The following is a 20,694-nucleotide window of genomic DNA, read 5'->3' as shown; positions in this document are numbered from 1 at the left end:
CGTACCTCTCGGGGGGGTGTAACTCGTATCAGCAATTCTCGGAAGAGCAGTTCTCGAAATTATATCAAATAGCGACCGCGATTCAAAAAAAAAAAAAAAACAGCGGCGTTAATCAAAACTGCTCTTCAAGAAATAGCAGTGTTTGTCTTGAGTTTTGAGCATTTCTTAACAATACAGTTATGTTCGTTGGTTTTTTATGTTAGTTTATTCATTGATCATTTAATCAGTAATGTGACCTAATTTTTTAAAAAAGGCATATTATTATTTGGGAAGTCAATGAAGATAAACAACAATATTTTGGAAAAGGCGTAACATTGGTAATGTGACATATATTTTGGATAAGGCATATTATTATTATTTGGGAAGTCAATGAAGAAAAATAAAAATATTTTGGAAAAGGCGTAATATTGGTAAAGTGACCTAATTTTTTTGGGAAAGGCATATTATTAATTGGAAAGTCAATGAAGATAAACAACAATATTTTGGAAAAGGCGTAACATTGTTACACTATTTCCAAAATATAACCAACCTAACTCAAACCAAACGAAAAAAAAACCCCCTAAATCCCAACCCAACCCAACCTGACCTGACCTAATACTATTGAGTTCAAATAATCAACTTTAACCAAACCAAATTATCCGTATCTGCAGGGCCCCCAGAGGTCCTATAATTCCTATAAAATCCTATATTTTTAAAACTGTCCTATAAAATCCTATAATTTTGGTTAAAATCACCAAAAATCCTATAAAATCCTATAATTTTGAAATTTAGGCGAATTCTAAGCAAACCATCGGTTAAACCAGGATTCGGGTCTAAAAAAAACCATGAAATGGAGATGGTTTCCCTCGTATGTAGCTTAACTAGTTAAAAATAGCTCGGTATATTATGGTTCTGATAACAGAACGTTCAGTGTGCTCCGCCATTTATTTTAGTGTCCTATATAATTCTATTATTCTGGAAGCCCCTGTTTGTCACAGCCCTAAGTTTTTAATATGGTTGGATGGGGGGCAAATAGGACTATAACATACTCAAAGGGCATACCCGTATCGCTAGTAGAACTAGAGTTACGAGCCTGCAAAGTTTAGTCTAATGCTATTTCTATGGAGGGGGTTGTTTGTTTACGTTTTGCTTAATTACTTGGCCCCTGTTTGTTGTAGCCCTACGTTTTTAGTATGGTTAGATGGGGGACAAATTGGACTATAACATACTCAAAGGACATCCCCGTATCTCTAGTAGAAACAGAGTTACGAGCCTGCGAAGTATAGTCTAATGCTATTCCTATGGAGGGGTTTGTTTGTTTACGTTTTGCTTAATTACTCGGCCCCTGTTTGTCGTAGCCCTACGTTTTTAGTATGGTTGGATGGGGGAGAAATTGATCTATAACATACTCAAAGGACATCCCCGTATCTCTAGTAGAACCAGAGTTATAGGCCTGCAAAGTATAGTCTAAAGCTATTCCTACGGAGGAGTTTGTCTGTTTACGCTTTGCTTAATTACTCGGCCCCTATTTGTCGTAGCCCTACGTTTTTAGTATGGTTAGATGGGGGAGAAATTTGGCTATAACATACTCAAAGGACATCCCCGTATCTCTAGTAGAACCAGAGTTATAGGCCTGCAAAGTATAGTCTAAAGCTATTCCTACGGAGGAGTTTGTCTGTTTACGTTTTGCTTAATTTCTCGGCCCCTGTTTGTCGTAGGCCTAAGTTTTTAGTATGGTTGTATGGGGGACAAATAGGACTATAACATACCCAAATGGCATCCCCGTATCTCTAGTAGAACCAGAGTTACGAGCCTGCAAAGTATAGTGTTATGCTATCCTATGGAGGGTATGTTTTTGAAAATTTTGTTTAATTACTCGGTCTTTGTTTGCAGTAGGTACTGGTTCTTCAAAAAAAGTAAAAATTAATATTTTAGTGTCCTATATAATCCTATAATTCTGGAAAAACGTCCTATAAATTCCTATATTTTCATGATAAAAGTCCTATAATTCCTATAAATATTTTCAAAATTCGGCTGGGGGCCCTGGTATCTGAACTAGTTCTAGCAAAAACGGATCCTATGAAAAACATTAACATGTACAAAAATGGGCCAAGCCTCGCTTCGTGCCCTCTCCGCCGTAAAACGTTCTGAGATCCCATGTAGAGCCAAGTCTGCCTTTTGTTCTCATTCAATCGCCAATTGAACAATTATGTTATAAATTAAGTCCTTTTCCTAATTAATAACCAATATTCTTTGACTCTATCATTATTATACATCTTTGTTCGTATCAAAAATATCGTGACTTGGCAATCGCAAATAAGTAATATTAAAAGGAAGTCGAGGGGATATTCACTAAATCGTTGCCGATTTTAAAATAATCAAAGGGATATTCACTAAATCGTTTATGGTCGAGGGGATATGTACAAGTTTATAAGATGAGTCATGCACAACCCTATGTACAAGTTTATAAGGCGAGTTATGCATAACCTTATGTACACCTGCGCTTGCCAAGTCACGATATTTTTGATACGAACAAAGATGTATAATAATGATAGAGTCAAAGAATATTGGTTATTAATTAGGAAAAGGACTTAATTTATAACATAATTGTTCAATTGGCGATTGAATGAGAACAAAAGGCAGACTTGGCTCTACATGGGATCTCAGAACGTTTTACGGCGGAGAGGGCACGAAGCGAGGCTTGGCCCATTTTTGTACATGTTAATGTTTTTCATAGGATCTCACTTCTTTTTGTAGACCCTCTCGTTATACTTCGGTAGTTATATTAAAACAAGACCCTCTCGTGGTACTTCGTTTGCCAATATAATCGCTAACGTTTGTCCATATTTACGTTGAATTACCCCTTCGACCCGCAGAGAATATGCAATAAAGATTGTACGCGATATCCCAATAAAAGAATGTAGCATCAGTTACGACACATTTCTTTTAAACTACTACACCTAGTAGCTTTAATATATATTTAACTTTCGGTTAACTTTGGACCATTACGTCCTTTCATCAAGAACACACACTATTTCTGTTGAAAAGACGGCAGCGCCATCTAGTTTTAAAATAAAGAACTAAAGAACAATTTTATAAAAATTTAGGGATGTTTTAATTTTTCTGTGCTTTATAAAATAAATGAAAACTAAATCCTGAATTTTAAGTTTCTATCTCTTCTAGAAGTACCTTAGAATTTTGATGATCGGTGAGTGAGTGAGTGACAAAATAAGGTATATTTCACCTGCGATATTTCGAAAAGTATATAGTGTAGGAACTTGAAATTTGGAAACTATAGCTACGATTGACAGTCCTCGCGGCAAGCAAAATTTCAGGCTTTTACCTGTACCCATCACGAAGTTACAGTGGGCTTAAAAGTGCCACGAGTTGCTTCGAGAAAAGGATGTCAGTGCTCGACTTGGCTGGGAGCACTGCCGTGCTCCCAGATTTATAAATCCGTTTTTGGTTCTAGTGGCAGTTGGGGCCCTATGGCCAGTCCGCCCCTGAGCATAGGTAAGAAAAAAGCACATGGTAAAAAAGATTATCGCTTAGAGCATGGCTTCTGTGGCTCAGTCGGTAAAACGGTTGAGTCGTGGAGTACAGAGGCTGGTATGTTCGAGTCCCGTTAATATAATATTAACAAGTTGGGAAAACCAAAATATTACCTCTCCGAGTCAAGAGGTCTACTACTACAAACTTATTTACCTAGATATGGAATTATATCTCTTTTTTGTAGTAAAATTTACGAAATATTGAAGCAGTATTCCAAGCATAGCGAATATACATTAAAGCAGACGACATTTTACATCCAATAAGGATAAATCTTGGACACTTGGAAATCAGTTAATGGGGAAAAGAACAGGAAATGAAGTCTACGCTTCAGCTGTTTACCGTATATTTTGATAGCTACATTCACAACTGGTTTGCAGTGTAAACACTATCGTCTCGTCTCACCTGAACAATATTCTTAGTTTGCCAACATGAATGTTAACGTTAAATAACACCAAAGCTAATTGTAGATAGACGCACTAATAGTCAATAGGCACCATAAAAAGAATAAAAAGTCTGTAGCTACTACCCGTTTACCATTAGCCCTTTTACAATTCTAAATTTCTAATTGCCATCATGATCTTTTCTTCTATTATAAAATCTTAACCTGATTATTTAAGAGTGTATTTAACTTTCGGCTCACTCTGAACCGTTGATGTCTCAAGATCGCGGAACTTTTTTAGAGGTGGTCTAACAGAGTGAAGACGGCTCATGGAGTCTATTTCAATTTCTTGGTGGACCTCTTCTCTTTTCATGAACTGTATGAGTTCATAGATGTTGGGAATTTTGGGATGAGGGACCTTCAACGCTTTGTTCCACTTGTTATGTGTGCCTTCACAATCATTGTTCGTTCTTGCACCACATGAAATCTGCAGGGCTGAAAGATAAACCACGGATTGCGGCGATTGTTTGTATTGCGCGAAACATACGATCATAAGTTTCGCGAGATTTATCTGGTAGCAATACAAATAGCTGAGGTAATATGTTTTTTTAACGAGACAGTGCAATGTAAAGAGTTGATAAAATAGTGCTGGTGAAGCTTTGAATGTTCCATCCATGCATATGCGTTGAGCAGTACAGATTCTCCCAACCATCCGATCAGTTCCGAAAATGAGTATCTTATCTTCATCGCCTTCGTTGAATAACAGAAAATTATGCTCAGATATAGTCCTTGTCACTCGGAGAGGTAAAAAAGTAGGCTTAACTTGATTTTGAAATAAGCGCGTGACAGTAATCACGTGACGGTGTACAAAAAGGTATCGCCAGGGCTGGATATAACCTTAAGCTCTTTTCAAAAGTAGATTATAGGGTTCTAGTGAAGAATGTAGATTTTTCTTGTCCAATTTAACATAATTAATTTTTATCTATCTGATTTTTGGATTCAATTATTCTCTTATTTGCTCGTTTATTTTTTAATTTGTTACCTTATTGTTCTATTTGTTTGTTAATTGTTTTATTGTGGTTTATGTTGTTCTATGCTGTTTATTTTGGTTTTATGCTGTTTTGTTGTTTTTTTATGCTGTTTAATGCTGTTTAATGTGTGTTTATGCTGTTTTATTCTGTTTTAAGCGGTTTAATTTGTGTTTATGCTGTTTTATTGTGTTTTTATGCTGTTTTATTCTGATTTAAGCTTTTTTATTGTCTGTTTTCACTGTTTTATTGTGTTTCTATGCTGTTTAAAGTATGTTTATGCTGTTTAATGTGTGTCTATGATGTTTTATTGTGTTTAATACTGTTTATTGTGTGTCTATGATGTTTTATTGTGTTTAATACTGTTTATTGTGTTTTTATGCTGTTTTACTGTGGTTTATGTTGTTCTATGCTGTTTTATTGTGTTTTATTGTAGTTTCTGTGCGTTTTATTGTGGTTATTGTGTGTTTTATTGTAGTTTTTGTGCGTTTTATTGTGGTTTTTGTGTGTTTTATTGTAGTTTCTGTGGTGCTAACTAAAGCATTCCAAGTATTAATACTAGTGTTTATGTCGATAATGAGTTAAAAATGAACTTTTCTAATTTCAAAGAAAAATACAAGAATCTGCCGCATTATGAGCCTATTCACGTCATCTTCCCAGTGCCAAGCAGAGGGGACGGGGTCGATGCCATTCAGTGATAAAGGAGGGCTTCTCATATCACACGACGCGAGCAAGTTTCAACGAAGTTTACTTTTTGTTTTTATATCTATATACTTTTGTTTATACTTCATAAATGTACTATAGAATAAATAAATTGTTCGTCGATTTAATGAATCTCATTTTTTATTCCTTTTCTGTCAATTAAGTCAGAGCAGGCATATATAGGATTTTAAAATGCATTAATTAGATTAAAAAGGATTGGAAATATGGGTTAATTATAGGTTCCCGGTAATCACTTTAGCACTGTTAAAGGCAGCGCTTCGAGGGGCTATTCACTAATGAAAATTTTCTTTTATTGGTGATTTTTATTCACGCTTTTAAAAAGGATAGGGATTGTTTGGTGATTTCAAATGGATGGGGATTAATGGTTGCGTCTGGATTACAAGTAATCATCGAGGGGCTACTCACTAAAAACTCGCTAGAGATTTTAAACGGGATTGGGATTGTGGGTAACTTAGGGGCTACGGGTTGTTATTATTTTACTAGTTATGAACTGATTATTAAGCATTCACACATTTTCCGCTAGGGGCGCTGTGTACGTAGTTACGTATTTACTGACATCTAAAACATGATACAATTCTGCTAGAAATTCGTGTAAGCAATAGATAGTTCATAAATTGCCGCTAGGGGCGCTGTGTACGTAGTTACGTATTTACTGACATCTAAAACATGATAAAACTCTGCTAGACATTCGTGTAAGCAATAAATAGTTCATAAATTGCCGCTAGGGGCGCTGTACCTAATTACGTATTTACTGACATCTAAAACATGATAAAATTCTGCTAGACATTCGTGTAAGCAATAGATAGTTCATAAATTGCCGGTAGGGGCGCTGTATACGTAGTTACGTATTTTACTGTCATCTAAAACATGATAAAATTCTGCTAGACATTCGTGTAAGCAATAGATCGTTCATAAATTGCCGCTAGGGGCGCTGTATACGTAGTTACGTATTTACTGACATCTAAAACATGATAAAATTCTGCTTGACATTCGTGTAAGCAATAGATAGTTCCTAAATTGCCGCTAGGGGCGCTGTATACGTAGTTACGTATTTACTGACATCTGCAACATGAATAAATTTGCCGCTAGGGGCGCTGTATTCGTAGTTACGTATTTACTGACATCTAATACATGAAGTAATTTGCCGCTAGGGGTGCTGTCTATAATATTATATAGGCCTAACGGTGTGTTCTCTAATTTGAATTAGCGCCCACGTCACACTTCGAAGCGCCCCCAACGACGGAATTTACTATAAAACTCGGACGCCACTTGTCCAGGTTTCTTTTCTCTCTGCGCCGGCGACCAGTCAACATCGTTCCTTGATCAGCTCCTCGTAATCCTGACTTTCGAAGGCAGTATTGGATGGAAAGCCACGTTGTACGAAGATGGTGGGACGTGACTCTAAGCTCTCCGCCATTGAATGTCCATTAGAACGTTGAGATCAACGCGAAAGGTTAAGCCTAGTACGGTATGTGTGAAAGTCTTTCAATAATCCAAAGCCATCCAGCTATCAGTTTATTATTTTATTTAATCCTAGAGTTTAAATTATTTAGGTAGAGTTAATTGTTAGTTAATTATGTTTATTTATTGAAAATTAACTACAATATGAAGAAATTTCCAGACACGAGGTCAGTTAGACAAGGCTTAATTTAGAACATCTTAAATCAAGTACTTGGGCTCATATTAGGGAAAATTAAATTCCATTTCTATTTTAAATAATAAACCTCGACTGTTTGCAAATTAGGTCTCATTTAACGGCGCGAAACTATATTACCTAAAATGAGTAACGTATGGTTTAACGGGGCCAGATTAGGTTGCACTAGGCTAGGCTAAACCTTTTATAAAAATTTATCGGGCCTGGCACTAATCTCCAAGTTTTTACTTTATGCCGTCGTTTTAATTTAAATTAACGAGGGTATTTTAGAATTATTACGCGTAAATTATAGATTTGAGATTCTAAAATTTCATTCGAGGCAGTATTTAATTTTTTTAGATAATGAACTACGGTCTATTTAATAAATTAAATGGTTTAAATTAATTAAGGTTAACTGTTAATAAGTTATCATTAATTATGGAGATTAATTATTAAATTGACTTAAGTCAATTTAATAATTTTAAAATGAGGCACGAACGCGAAGTTAAGGCTAGAGATTTTTAATTTATATTTACGTAGTTTTTTTCTTAAATTATTTAAATCTATAGTATTGTTTCCGTGAGTTATTATTTTGTTGTGACCTTGAGTAGCCTTTTAATTCTGATATAGAAAATGCTTAATATTTAGTGCAATTCTTATATTATATTTATGGGAATATTTTACTTGGTTTTTTCTTAAATTATTATTTTACTAGGACCTTAAAGTAGCCCTTTAATTCTGATTTGGTTTAATATTTAGTGTGATTTTTAAATTTTGTTTTTGGGAATATTTTAAAGTTTTTCTTCAATAATTTACGGAAACAAAACCATAGATTAAAATTATTTTTTGTTAGGCCCCTCTAATTCTTATCAATATTATTTATTAATATATTTTCATTTTTAGACGCGATGACGTTTTTGGACATTCTGTTGCTGGTCATTCGGAGAAGTTTCCTAGCAGATGATTTCAACCTTTGTTAGAGACGCTCATTCCAGATGACATCTTCCTTGGATTTGCGATACAAGATGTTTTCAACCTGTGGTGGCCATGCAATCATTCTCTACAAAGATACGATGAACATCACCGAATCTAGAAAATTCAAATTTTTATTAGAATTATTTTTACAACTACTTAATTTCTTTTTGCACGTTCAAACTTCAATTTACGGTACACTTTATATTATTTTTTGTTGAAAATTTTTGTAAACACCTTATTTTTTAACTTTTTGTTCAATAAATTATGCCTTAAACCACTTTTTTTGTTTTCTTAAAAATTATTTGATTAAGAGGGAAGGTTTGATTTTTTTAGCTCTAAACAGATAGCCTATTTTTTGGGGACCCTCTTTTAAGCTTCTTTTAGCTTATATATAGAAAAAAGGAAGCTTATATCCAAAAAAGGAAAAAATTAGCTAAAAACGAGCTTAAATTGTTTAAAAAAGTAAAAAAAAGCCTAAAAAAGGGTCCAAAAATACTACCCTAAGTCCAGACCCTAAAAAATTCAAGCCATCCCCAACATCGAAACTTTTTTAAGAAAACAAAGAACGTGAGGCAAGGCAAAATTTTTTTATTGAGAAAAAAACAATTGAGGTGTTTACAAAAATTTTCTACAAAAAAATATTTAAAGCGTTCCATAAATTAAAATTTGACCGCGTAAAATTAAATGAGGTAGGCTAGTTACCGATTAAATTTAAGAAAAAAATTAAGTTAGTTGGCGGAAAAACTTCACGGTCCAATCAGTTTGAAGGCCTCGTGTTTCGCAAATCCAAGAAAGATGTCATCTGGATTGAGGGTCCTTAACATCGGATGAACTTCCAAGTCTACTTGAAAACGTCTCTGAATGACCAGCAACAGCTTATCCAAGAAAATCATTCGCGTCTAAAAATTAAAATAAATTAATTACAAATATTAAGGCAATGCCTAATTTTAAAATAAGTGCTACTTTAAGCCTAACAAAATAATAATTTACCGAAATAATCCCATATATTTAAATAATTAGCGAAATACTGGCGATATATGGCGAAGAATTTTTTTTAATAATCTAAGTTAAATTTCTTAAGCCTTGTTCAAATGTCTTAACCTCGTGGTCGTGGTTTATTTAATTTTAATTCAAAATTATTATTTAATAGACTGAATTTACGTAAATAATAATAATTAACTGCCTGTTTCATTAAAACAACTTAATTTATTAAAACAATAAGCTATTTAAAAAGGCTTACATTTGCTGCGCATTAACAAGTTTGTTCATTCCAACATGGCCTTGCTAAATCGATTCCAAAAGAACATTCAATGGCGGAAAAGAGCTCTAAATTCTGGATTTATTCCTTGACGGCGAAAAGAAAAATGGCTGATCGCCGGCGAAAGGTCTGATTTCCAAGAGCTGCGCAGGAACGATCTTGACTCCACGAAGCCAATCAAAGAAAGAAATTTCGGCCGGTTACTCCAAAACAAAGGTCTCTCCCGGAAGATTTACACCCTCAAGGCGATAAAAGCAGACGACACTAATTGGTGTAATTTCAACCAAGGAGTAGTACCGTTTTTCCGTTGGCCTATTCCATGGAGTAATTTTCTTGGATCGAAAATGAAAGTTTCCCTAAAATTCCATAAAGTTTGGTGCCTCCTACAATATTGCTCCACACCTTCCATTGTCCTTTTCTATGGAGTAATTTTCTTGGAGCGAAAATGAAAGTTTCCCTAAAATTCCATAAAATTTGGTGTCTCCTAAAATATTGCTCCGTACCTTCCATTGTTCTTTTCCATGGAGTAATTTTATTGGAGCGAAAATGAAAGTTTCCCTAAAATTCCTTACAATTTGTCTGTTTCCTGCAGTCTGCCAATATTGCAGAAAACAGACAAATTTTATGGAATTTTAAAGAAAGTTTCCTTCTCGATCCAAGAAAATTACTCCATGGAATAGGCCAACGGAAAAACGGTACTACTCCTTGGTTGAAATTACACCAATTAGTGTCGTCTGCTTTTAACGCCTTGAGGGTGTAAATCTTGCGGGAGAGACCTTTGTTTTGGAGTAACCGGCCGAAATTTCTTTCTTTGATTGGCTTCGTGGAGTCAAGATCGTTTCCTGCGCAGCTCTTGGAAATCAGACCTTTCGCCGGCGATCAGCCATTTTTCTTTTCGCCGTCAAGGAATAAATCCAGAATCTAGAGCTCTTTTCCGCTATTGAATGTTCTTTTGGAATCGATTTAGCAAGGCCATGTTGGAATGAACAAACTTGTTAATGCGCAGCAAATGTAAGCCTTTTTAAATAGCTTATTGTTTTAATAAATTAAGTTGTTTTAATGAAACAGGCAGTTAATTATTATTATTTACGTAAATTCAGTCTATTAAATAATAATTTTGAATTAAAATTAAATAAACCACGACCACGAGGTTAAGACATTTGAACAAGGCTTAAGAAATTTAACTTAGATTATTAAAAAAAATTCTTCGCCATATATCGCCAGTATTTCGCTAATTATTTAAATATATGGGATTATTTCGGTAAATTATTATTTTGTTAGGCTTAAAGTAGCACTTATTTTAAAATTAGGCATTGCCTTAATATTTGTAATTAATTTATTTTAATTTTTAGACGCGAATGATTTTCTTGGATAAGCTGTTGCTGGTCATTCAGAGACGTTTTCAAGTAGACTTGGAAGTTCATCCGATGTTAAGGACCCTCAATCCAGATGACATCTTTCTTGGATTTGCGAAACACGAGGCCTTCAAACTGATTGGACCGTGAAGTTTTTCCGCCAACTAACTTAATTTTTTTCTTAAATTTAATCGGTAACTAGCCTACCTCATTTAATTTTACGCGGTCAAATTTTAATTTATGGAACGCTTTAAATATTTTTTTGTAGAAAATTTTTGTAAACACCTCAATTGTTTTTTTCTCAATAAAAAAATTTTGCCTTGCCTCACGTTCTTTGTTTTCTTAAAAAAGTTTCGATGTTGGGGATGGCTTGAATTTTTTAGGGTCTGGACTTGGGGTAGTATTTTTGGACCCTTTTTTAGGCTTTTTTTTACTTTTTTAAACAATTTAAGCTCGTTTTTAGCTAATTTTTTCCTTTTTTGGATATAAGCTTCCTTTTTTCTATATATAAGCTAAAAGAAGCTTAAAAGAGGGTCCCCAAAAAATAGGCTATCTGTTTAGAGCTAAAAAATTCAAACCTTCCCTCTTAATCAAATAATTTTTAAGAAAACAAAAAAAGTGGTTTAAGGCATAATTTATTGAACAAAAAGTTAAAAAATAAGGTGTTTACAAAAATTTTCAACAAAAAATAATATAAAGTGTACCGTAAATTGAAGTTTGAACGTGCAAAAAGAAATTAAGTAGTTGTAAAAATAATTCTAATAAAAATTTGAATTTTCTAGATTCGGTGATGTACATCGTATCTTTGTAGAGAATGATTGCATGGCCACCACAGGTTGAAAACATCTTGTATCGCAAATCCAAGGAAGATGTCATCTGGAATGAGCGTCTCTAACAAAGGTTGAAATCATCTTCTAGGAAACTTCTCCGAATGACCAGCAACAGAATGTCCAAGAACGTCATCGCGTCTAAAAATGAAAATATATTAATAAATAATATTGATAAGAATTAGAGGGGCCTAACAAAAAATAATTTTAATCTATGGTTTTGTTTCCGTAAATTATTGAAGAAAAACTTTAAAATATTCCCAAAAACAAAATTTAAAAATCACACTAAATATTAAACCAAATCAGAATTAAAGGGCTACTTTAAGGTCCTAGTAAAATAATAATTTAAGAAAAAACCAAGTAAAATATTCCCATAAATATAATATAAGAATTGCACTAAATATAAAGCAATGTCCATATCAGAATTAAACGGCTACTCAAGGTCCCAACAAAATATTAACTCACGGAAACAATACCATAGATTAAAATAATTTAAACTACGTAAAATACTACCGTAAATATAAATTAAAAATCTCAAGCCTTAACTTCGCGTTTTAAAATTATTAAATAGACTTAATCTCCATAATTAATGATAACTTATTAACAGTTAAACCTAATTAATTTAAACCATTTAATTTATTAAATAGACCGTAGCTCATTATCTAAAATAATTAAATACTGCCACGAATGAAATTTTAGAATCTCAAATCTATAATTTGCGCGTAATAATTCTAAAATAATCTCGTTAATTTAAATTAAAACGACGGCATAAAGTAAAAACTTAGAGATTAGTCCCAGGCCCGGATAAATTTTTATAAAAGGTTTAGCCTAGCCTAGTGCAACCTAATCTGGCCCCGTTTCTCATTTTAGGTAATCCTAATATGAGCCCAAGTACTTGATTTAAGATGTTCTAAGTTAAGCCTTGTCTAACTGACCTCGTGTCTGGAAATTTCTTCATATTGTAGTTAGTTTTCAATAAATAAACATAATTAACTAACAATTAACTCTACCTAAATAATTTAAACTCTAGGATTAAACAAAATAATAAATTGCTAGCTGGATGGCTTTGGATTATTGAAAGACTTTAACACATACCGTACTAGGCTTAACCTTTCGCGTTGATCTCAACGTTCTAATGGACATTCAATGGCGGAGAGCTTAGAGTCACGTCCCACCATCTTCGTACAACGTGGCTTTCCATCCAATACTGCCTTCGAAAGTCAGGATTACGAGGAGCTGATCAAGGAACGATGTTGACTGGTCGCTGGCGCAGAGAGAAAAGAAACCTGGACAAGTGGCGTCCGAGTTTTATAGTAAATTCCGTCGTTGGGGGCGCTTCGAAGTGTGACGTGGGCGCTAATTCAAATTAGAAAAACACACCGTTAGGCCTATATAATATCATAGACAGCACCCCTAGCGGCAAATTACTTCATGTATTAGATGTCAGTAAATACGTAACTACGAATACAGCGCCCCTAGCGGCAAATTTATTCATGTATTAGATGTCAGTAAATACGTAACTACGTATACAGCGCCCCTAGCGGCAATTTATGAACTATCTATTGCTTACACGAATGTCAAGCAGAATTTTATCATGTTTTAGATGTCAGTAAATACGTAACTACGTATACAGCGCCCCTAGCGGCAATTTATGAACTATCTATTGCTTACACGAATGTCTAGCAGAATTTTATCATGTTTTAGATGTCAGTAAATACGTAACTACGTAATCAGCGCCCCTAGCGGCAATTTATGAACTATCTATTGCTTACACGAATGTCTGGCAGAATTTTATCATGTTTTAGATGTCAGTAAATACGTAACTACGTACACAGCGCCCCTAGCGGAAAATGTGTGAATGCTTAATAATCAGTTCATAACTAGTAAAATAATAACAACCCGTAGCCCCTAAGTTACCCACAATCGCAATCCCGTTTAAAATCTCTAGCGAGTTTTTAGTGAGTAGCCCCTCGATGATTACTTGTAATCCAGACGCAACCATTAATCCCCATCCATTTTAAATCACCAATGAATCCCTATCCTTTTTAAAAGCGTGAATAAAAATCACCAATAAAAGAAAATTTTCATTAGTGAATAGCCCCTCGACGCGCTGCCTTTAACAGTGCTAAAGTGATTACCGGGAACCTATAATTAACCCATATTTCCAATCCTTTTTAATCTAATTAATGCATTTTAAAATCCTATATATGCCTGCTCTAACTTAATTGACAGAAAAGGAATAAAAAATGAGATTCATTGAATCGACGAACAATTTATTTATTCTATAGTACATTTATGAAGTATAAACAAAAGTATATAGATATAAAAACAAAAAGTAAACTTCGTTGAAACTTGCTCGCGTCGTGTGATATGAGAAGCCCTCCTTTATCACTGAATGGCGTCGACCCCGTCCCCTCTGCTTGGCACTGGGAAGATGACGTGAATAGGCTCATAATGCGGCAGATGCTTGTATTTTTCTTTGAAATTAGAAAAGTTCATTTTTAACTCAAAAAGGTAGTATATAAAGGTTTCGATTCGCAGCTATAGGTAAGAACAGCGCAATTGCGTGAACCTTTGGTGGAAGCCCCGTCATTGGGAGGCTAGACGTAGAAATGGTTTTGGGTTAATTGGGAGCAAACCGTTCGACACCCTTATATACTACCTATTTGAGTAAGGCGATGCAACCGGCGTATGCTTCATTTCAAACGCCAATATTAGTCAAGTCTCTCAAGAATGTTTAATTGTTCTTTATCAAAACGATGTAACGCTCAATAAGGCGAACAACTAACGAAGAAAATATTTAATATTAATTATATTTATTTTAATATTTAAGATAATTTTGTTTCTCAACTCAAAATTAATACGGAAAGAGTTAAAAAGCAGTCTATGTTTTTGTCTGTGTGTGTCCGTCCATTGTTACACTAGTGCGTAGCCTTGTGTTGATGAGTTAAGAAATCATACAGAACCAAGAAGTTATATCTAGTATCTCAGAGAGAAGGTATAAATTCGCCAGATTTCCAGCTTTATCTCCAGTCCAAACGTAGGTCCGGAGTCAATCCCCGTCTCTAAATTACAACCAGCATCTCATTGGTTCTTGAAAACTCACGTCAGCGCGACGAAGCGAGTGACGAAAATTACAGTCATATTTTCCGACTGAGGAGAGGCGAAATAGCCCGGCGCCTCCTTTTACGTCCCCCCTTGTTTTTTGAAAGGGGGACTGGGACTATGGCGCGCGAATACAAAGGCATCTTATACCTTCTCTCTGAGATACTGATATAACTTCTTGACAGAACCTTAATATTCCCTTTTTCCATAATATAAAGTGAATATGTGGAAGAATTTTTCGTAATTATGATGCATTTAGTACTTTTGTAGCTTTAAAGCTCTGTTTCATTTTGATATTCCAAAGATTTTTTTAAATTGTTATTTGAAATGGCTGTTTATATATTACTTAAGCTATATATAGAATAATCCTTGGTTTATTGATTTCACGAAGAAAACTAAGATCTAGACTCCGGCGGTTATATGAAGTATTAGTGAAACAAAGAGTGTAACAGCAGGGGGTCACAGCATTTTACGTACGCTTCTCGCGAAATCAGAAGAGGAAATTCCGAAATTTTTGGCGAAACCAAGAAGAAATATTTAAAATTGTTTTCATCCTTGAGCACCGTGGAAATTGGACTGGAATCACCTAGAAAATATTCTATTAAAGTATTGATTTTAATTAGCGCAAATTTGAGAATTGTACCCTATAGACAATAATAAAAAAAATTCAATTTGAAGAAGGCTTTATTTATCGAATGTAAAAGAATGTATGCGTGTATATACAAATGACTTATACTTTCAAAGCCCAGTTTTGTTTGTTACAATGGGGGAAATGAAAATAAGTAAGATTGGAGAAACGATATACACTGTATTTATAAATTCAGTTTCGCTTTTTCTTTCTTTTCGATAGCGACATGGCAAAATAAAAAGAAATAAAATTATAACCAAAAGTCTTATTAAATAAATTACATTTTCGGAATGAATATTTTTTTTTGGCTATGTTTCACGCCTAGAATTCATTCGCGTTCACAGTCTTTGTGTTCAGAGTTTTGAGCAGTCAATGTTTTAAACGCGCGCTGTTGTATATTACAAGGACGAGTCATCACTGTTTAATCGTTAAACGTTATTCAAATTATTAGCCATCGTTCAAAAGTCAAACACGTTATTTTTTTTTCTCAATGCGCGCCGTTCATTGGTTCAGGTAAAAGAGCGTTCGAAATTCTTAAATATAGATCTATATGGCCACTTGTTGACAACCTTTATTTTTTCGGTGAAAAACTGAATTTTATCAAAGACTGTTCTTTATTTTCGCCCAAGTATCTTAAACGAATTTCGAAACATTTAAATTTAAATTGCACTATAAATGACGATGCAAATTCCTGGAATATTAGGGATGGTATTAATACTCGTTTGTTTAATCGTCAGGCCTGAGTATTTTCAGTTCCATTAAAGACGCGATTTTAAACCACCATTTCGTAATTCCCAATAATTTTACGGTAGTTTCGGTAAAAATTGATTAGGGCCAACTTCATTTCTTCGCTTGGCAGCGACTTAGGGGTGGTTTGATTATTTTGACGCGGATCGTCCGCGGTATTTAAATATCGAATTATCTTCGGGAATCATTCTTTTTTAAGTATGATGGGTATAAAATATCATTCTTAAATACGGTGAATTGACTGACGGTGCCAGGAGATGAGGGGGATTCCATATTATACATACGCCGTCATTAATTAAAAACTATCACGCGAACGAACGAAAAACGAAACTTTCGTTTCGAGAGATCCATTTGGAAAAATATTTAAAAAAAACTGTGATGAACTCGTAACGCGTTGTCGATCGCCTTTTCGTCTTATAGTAACAAAACAGAGAGCTTGGCGTTTCGCGATCATCATCTTTTGATTAAAACGTAATAATTCACAATTTTCACAAAATATTTCATTATTTTAAAATTATTCTTCTTAAATATTTTAATACGAACGAAAGAAGTTCATCTTTCGTATCGAAAAATGGCCGCCTATATCAGCATTCATAATGTTAAACTTTGGCAACATAAAAACAAGGAGTTTTGTTTAATAATTTTTTTTACTCTTTTAATTAAAAAGCGTTCTTGTTTTTACCGTATTGAGCACTCGACGATAAAATAACTTAATAATATCATCTTTCGAAATCAGTCTTTTGAGTTTAACCGTTCTTAAAATTTCATTTATATTCTCACTTAAGAGTTCGTCAATATATATTTTAAAAACCTCGTTCAGTTTCACTTTTTCCGGTTTTAATTTCCGACGCCTAATTATTCATTTCTAACCAGGAATCGAAAATAATTTTTTTTTGTAATCTTTTTCAAACTATAATCTCGCGAATAACGCGTCTCGACCGCGAATTCGGTGTGGAATAACCACTTTCCAAACTTTCGTCAAATGAAACTTGCTGAGCCTTTTCGTCGTCACCCATAGCGTAGGGATCTGGCAGACCACTAACATCGTAATAAGGAGAGTCTAAGAAAAACAGTAAAAATGATTACAGTTAATTAAGTCGAATAATCGAATTTAATCGATTTGCAGCTTTAACGTTTGGAGTTAATTTTCACAAAAACCTTAATTACCACCCTCTAATTACCAACTCAAAAAACACTAAACACCGAAGGTCAGTCCTTAATCATTTGAAAATCAATTAAATCTTTGTCAAGTGCTAAACCAATCAATCAAATATTGGACTTACGAAGATGATCTCTATTTTTCATGTTCATAACTTCGTCAGTCAATGGTTGATAGTCATCGGGGTAGAAATAGCCATTGGACATTCCATTATCGTAAGGCTTGTAGCTACTATTGGCCGGTGGCGGGGGTGGAACTTCGGCGTCCGTTTTGAGCCACAAGTCTGACTGACTATCGTTAGGTCCGCATTGACTAGAGTCGTGGTCACCTCCGTATAACATTCCTAAAAGAATAGAGAAAAACAAAATGAATGATGAGCGAGAAAGAACAGTAAAAAAAATAAATATTCTATCTATTCCAAGAAAGCCAACGTTCTTCCATTATCTATTTATCAAAATTGTCCTTTGGTTGTGAAAAATGTAGCGTCAGTCGAGCAGCAATCATTCAGTTTCGGTGAAGCCCACAAGAGAAGGCAAGGTACATAGGGAAGATTTTCGCGATAGGAAAAATTCCAAGGGATATAATTTACGGAAGGCATGGCATGAGAGAGATTGACACAAAAAACTTTCTCAAGCAAGATCAGAAATTCATTAACCGTAGTTGCGAAATAACGACCACTACAGCAACTTGGTATCAAATAACAGTCAGTCTTTTGGTGTAACCCGAAGTAGGTTCTAGCTAGTTCTTTCACGCGTTCTTTAACTTCTTACGCTAAACAAAGATAAATTGAAATCTAACGAAATGATTCTTATTACTTCGAGTAATGGACTTTTGACGTAATCGATGAAAAGGGATTTTCAGAAAAATATTGGGCGAAAAATCTCTTACAACGCAAACTGGCACCGACTGTAAGCAACTTAGAAGGGAAGCTTTAATTAAAAGAATCTTGCTCGGTGTCGAAAGAGAAAACCTCGATCGGAACCATTACTTTTCTCTAGGCTTAAGGCAAAGGTTCCGGTTGGGTCTGGGGTGATCGCCCTTCCGCACTCCCTCCCATTCCCAAAGACCCAGAGAAGTACGGGAGTAGAAAGAGAAAAGAAAAGAAAACGTGGTAGCAACGATTTGTCATAAGTTTCATTCCGAGTTGCGCGCGAGAACTGGGGAAAATCTTGATGGTATTAAACCACACTGGCGAATTTTTCTTCTCTTAATCTCTTGTACACTTTCAAAAAGGTCCGGAGGGAATGTAATAGAAGCGACAACGCGGCGAGTGATATTTTTTTTTTTTTAACAAATAGAAGAAGGAAAGGCTCCAGACAGCGTAAAATGTACGTGGTTGTGGCCTAACGTTCCGGTTCCGGGCAGTTAAAAAGCTTTTAGCCATGGTGATTAAAGTATTATTTTTCCATTTACCCCCAAGATTGGAATTGAATAATATCTCTATTCAAGATAGAAAAATGGTAGTTGAAAATGAGAAAGCCTACTGAAGCGGAGTTTAATACTACTATAAACCTATCGCGTCTGGTCAAAGGTAACCGTACTATACGCTTCAGTTACGCGAAATCTCTTTACTCATTTAAATAATTACCGCGTAACCGAATTTAATTTAGAATAGAAGGAAAATAATAGTGTGAAACGCCATATATTTAATCACAGTCAATAAAAGAAACGACGTGACTCCCCTTTTTTACAGCAACATATCCTAAAAATAGTATTTTCGGTGGCATTTCCCGCCAAGTAATACGGGGTAGCCCACATGGCTGGTGGGCGTATAAAGCAGTCTCGTCTAGCTTATAGTGGCGGTAGTTCTTTCCCGTTTAAATCCCCGAGTATTATCCGCGTAAAAACTATCATTAATAAAAGTTTCGCGCGGTCGCCTCCGAGAATTAATCGTCCTCGGTCACCAAAATGACAAGGCCCCAAAAACGTCCGGTCCATAGTCTATGTCCAACTAAAACCTCGAACCGTTTGTTCGCAAAGGCACCTTACCTTACTCTTTTCTTCGCCAAACCCTTTGCGTGTCAAGTGGAAGCTAAAATAAACTTTAACTCTATTTCTTGCCTTTCTAACGATCCTTAATACTCAGGGTTATAACAATCAGGGCTCGAGCAAATAAGCAAAATACTATACAAGAGAGCTCCATTGAGTATATAATAGCCGTACTTGTGAGATACGTCTATCAGGGCCCGAGTAATTAAGCAAATTAGCTAAGAGGTAGCGTTATCAGTCATGATGGACTTGTATTACACCGGAATAAGAGAATGAATGGGTTCTACCCTAACATTTAAGATCCATTCGCTAAAGATTGTAAGGTAAAAATCATAGAAAGTTTCTGAAAATCAACTGGAATTTTGAGAGAAAAATAGAAGCTGAAATTGTGGTCCGATTCTACCCAGTTTTAAAAGAAATTTTCTTACGATTAAGTATCAAAATTTTCTCGTTCAACAAACACTGTCATCTATTCATAAAAGGGAATATTTTCATGATCCGGGGATTACGAATTGTCCCGCTCTAATCTGATAAATTAATTTTAACAGCGTACCGAGAGGGGGATAAAAGAAGGGGGTAGAGAGGCTTAATTACGAAACTTTGAGGCTATCAATCTGCAGTTTGCGGTCTCGCCTTCGTCTCCGTGTCATAAATTATCGGGGTTTTTGGCGCGAAGGTGGTAGAAGGGTATAAAGTTAGCGAGCGGCGACTGTCCGCTGATGGATGCTTCCTACCGGTCATTTATCAAGAATCAAGACTATAAGAGGATTTAAGATCTTTTCACCGACCCCCCACGCATGCTCCGATTCTATAACCTTTCACCCGTAATCTAAGCTATATCCTGTTTAATTAAAGCGGGCAAACAAAAATTACTTACCATTATGAACGTTATTGGTGATATGAGAATTAGGCAATCCCGTTGTGTATATACCGTGTTTAGCCAAATCCTCGTGCATGTTGATATTATTTTCCAAGCCTTTGTTCATGACACCATCGGAATAATAGGGTGGAGGAGCGACTGCCACAGGTCGAGTGCTAAATTTAAGTCGAGCGTTTTTATAAGGATTTTTTGTTTTAAACTGGCGTACTATTTTTTTTTTAAATTAAATAAAATTAAGCCAAAAAAATTCCCAGGTTGAAATTCCCTCTAGAGAGAAAAGATTTTATGCTAAAAAAATTTGTTTAACTTACTTTGAAGCTTGCATTTCGTAATCTTTCTTTCCTGAAAACAAAGAAAGAATAAAAATAAAAATTAGGGAAATACTCGAGAGTCTAGACATTTATCTACAAGTAAAAAAGAAAATATAGCAGTGTGACATTTTCGAAAACATTAATTCAAAGAAAACAAAATCTATAT

At 34.9% G+C, this 20,694-nt stretch overlaps 1 protein-coding gene and 3 long non-coding RNA genes across 7 annotated transcripts in view; 2 read left to right on the top strand and 2 right to left on the bottom strand.

The window, feature by feature from the left end:
• The first annotated feature begins 3,430 nt into the window (after positions 1–3,430).
• On the top strand, positions 3,431–5,774 carry LOC149661648 (uncharacterized). The gene is made up of 2 exons (XR_016368967.1): positions 3,431–4,714; positions 5,548–5,774. It is a non-coding gene; the product is annotated as an uncharacterized LOC149661648 (long non-coding RNA).
• Positions 5,775–8,048: 2,274 nt separating this feature from the next.
• On the bottom strand, positions 8,049–9,869 carry LOC149661647 (uncharacterized). Of its 2 annotated transcripts, XR_016369120.1 has the most exons (3): positions 9,510–9,647; positions 8,972–9,168; positions 8,049–8,383 (listed from the first exon to the last, which is right to left on the bottom strand). It is a non-coding gene; the product is annotated as an uncharacterized LOC149661647 (long non-coding RNA). The 2 variants fall into 2 exon arrangements; XR_016369119.1 differs by lacking the exon at positions 8,049–8,383 and having other exon boundaries at positions 8,838–9,168; positions 9,510–9,869.
• Positions 9,870–10,299: 430 nt separating this feature from the next.
• LOC149661646 (uncharacterized) lies at positions 10,300–11,210 on the top strand. Its single transcript, XR_016369118.1, has 2 exons — positions 10,300–10,538; positions 10,880–11,210. It is a non-coding gene; the product is annotated as an uncharacterized LOC149661646 (long non-coding RNA).
• A 4,270-nt stretch (positions 11,211–15,480) lies between these two features.
• LOC149661640 (cell adhesion molecule Dscam1-like) overlaps positions 15,481–20,694 on the bottom strand; it is a 183,565-nt gene continuing 178,351 nt past the window's right edge. For all 3 annotated transcript variants that reach the window (XM_089843202.1, XM_089843201.1, XM_089843203.1), the window contains 4 exons: positions 20,529–20,559; positions 20,215–20,372; positions 17,473–17,691; positions 15,481–17,249 (listed from right to left, as the gene is read on the bottom strand). In XM_089843202.1, coding sequence (XP_089699328.1) covers positions 17,095–17,249; positions 17,473–17,691; positions 20,215–20,372; positions 20,529–20,559 — 563 coding nt within the window. In that variant the 3' untranslated portion in view covers positions 15,481–17,094. The remainder of the gene's footprint in view (positions 17,250–17,472; positions 17,692–20,214; positions 20,373–20,528; positions 20,560–20,694) is intronic.

Source organism: Phalangium opilio, unplaced genomic scaffold, assembly GCF_054372755.1.
Source record: "Phalangium opilio isolate 3A_F unplaced genomic scaffold, DU_Popi_V2 ptg000070l_1, whole genome shotgun sequence".
In the NCBI taxonomy this organism is placed as follows: Eukaryota; Metazoa; Arthropoda; class Arachnida; order Opiliones; family Phalangiidae; genus Phalangium; species Phalangium opilio.
Note: the sequence above shows the minus strand (reverse complement) of the source record. Positions and strands in the feature narration are given on the sequence as shown.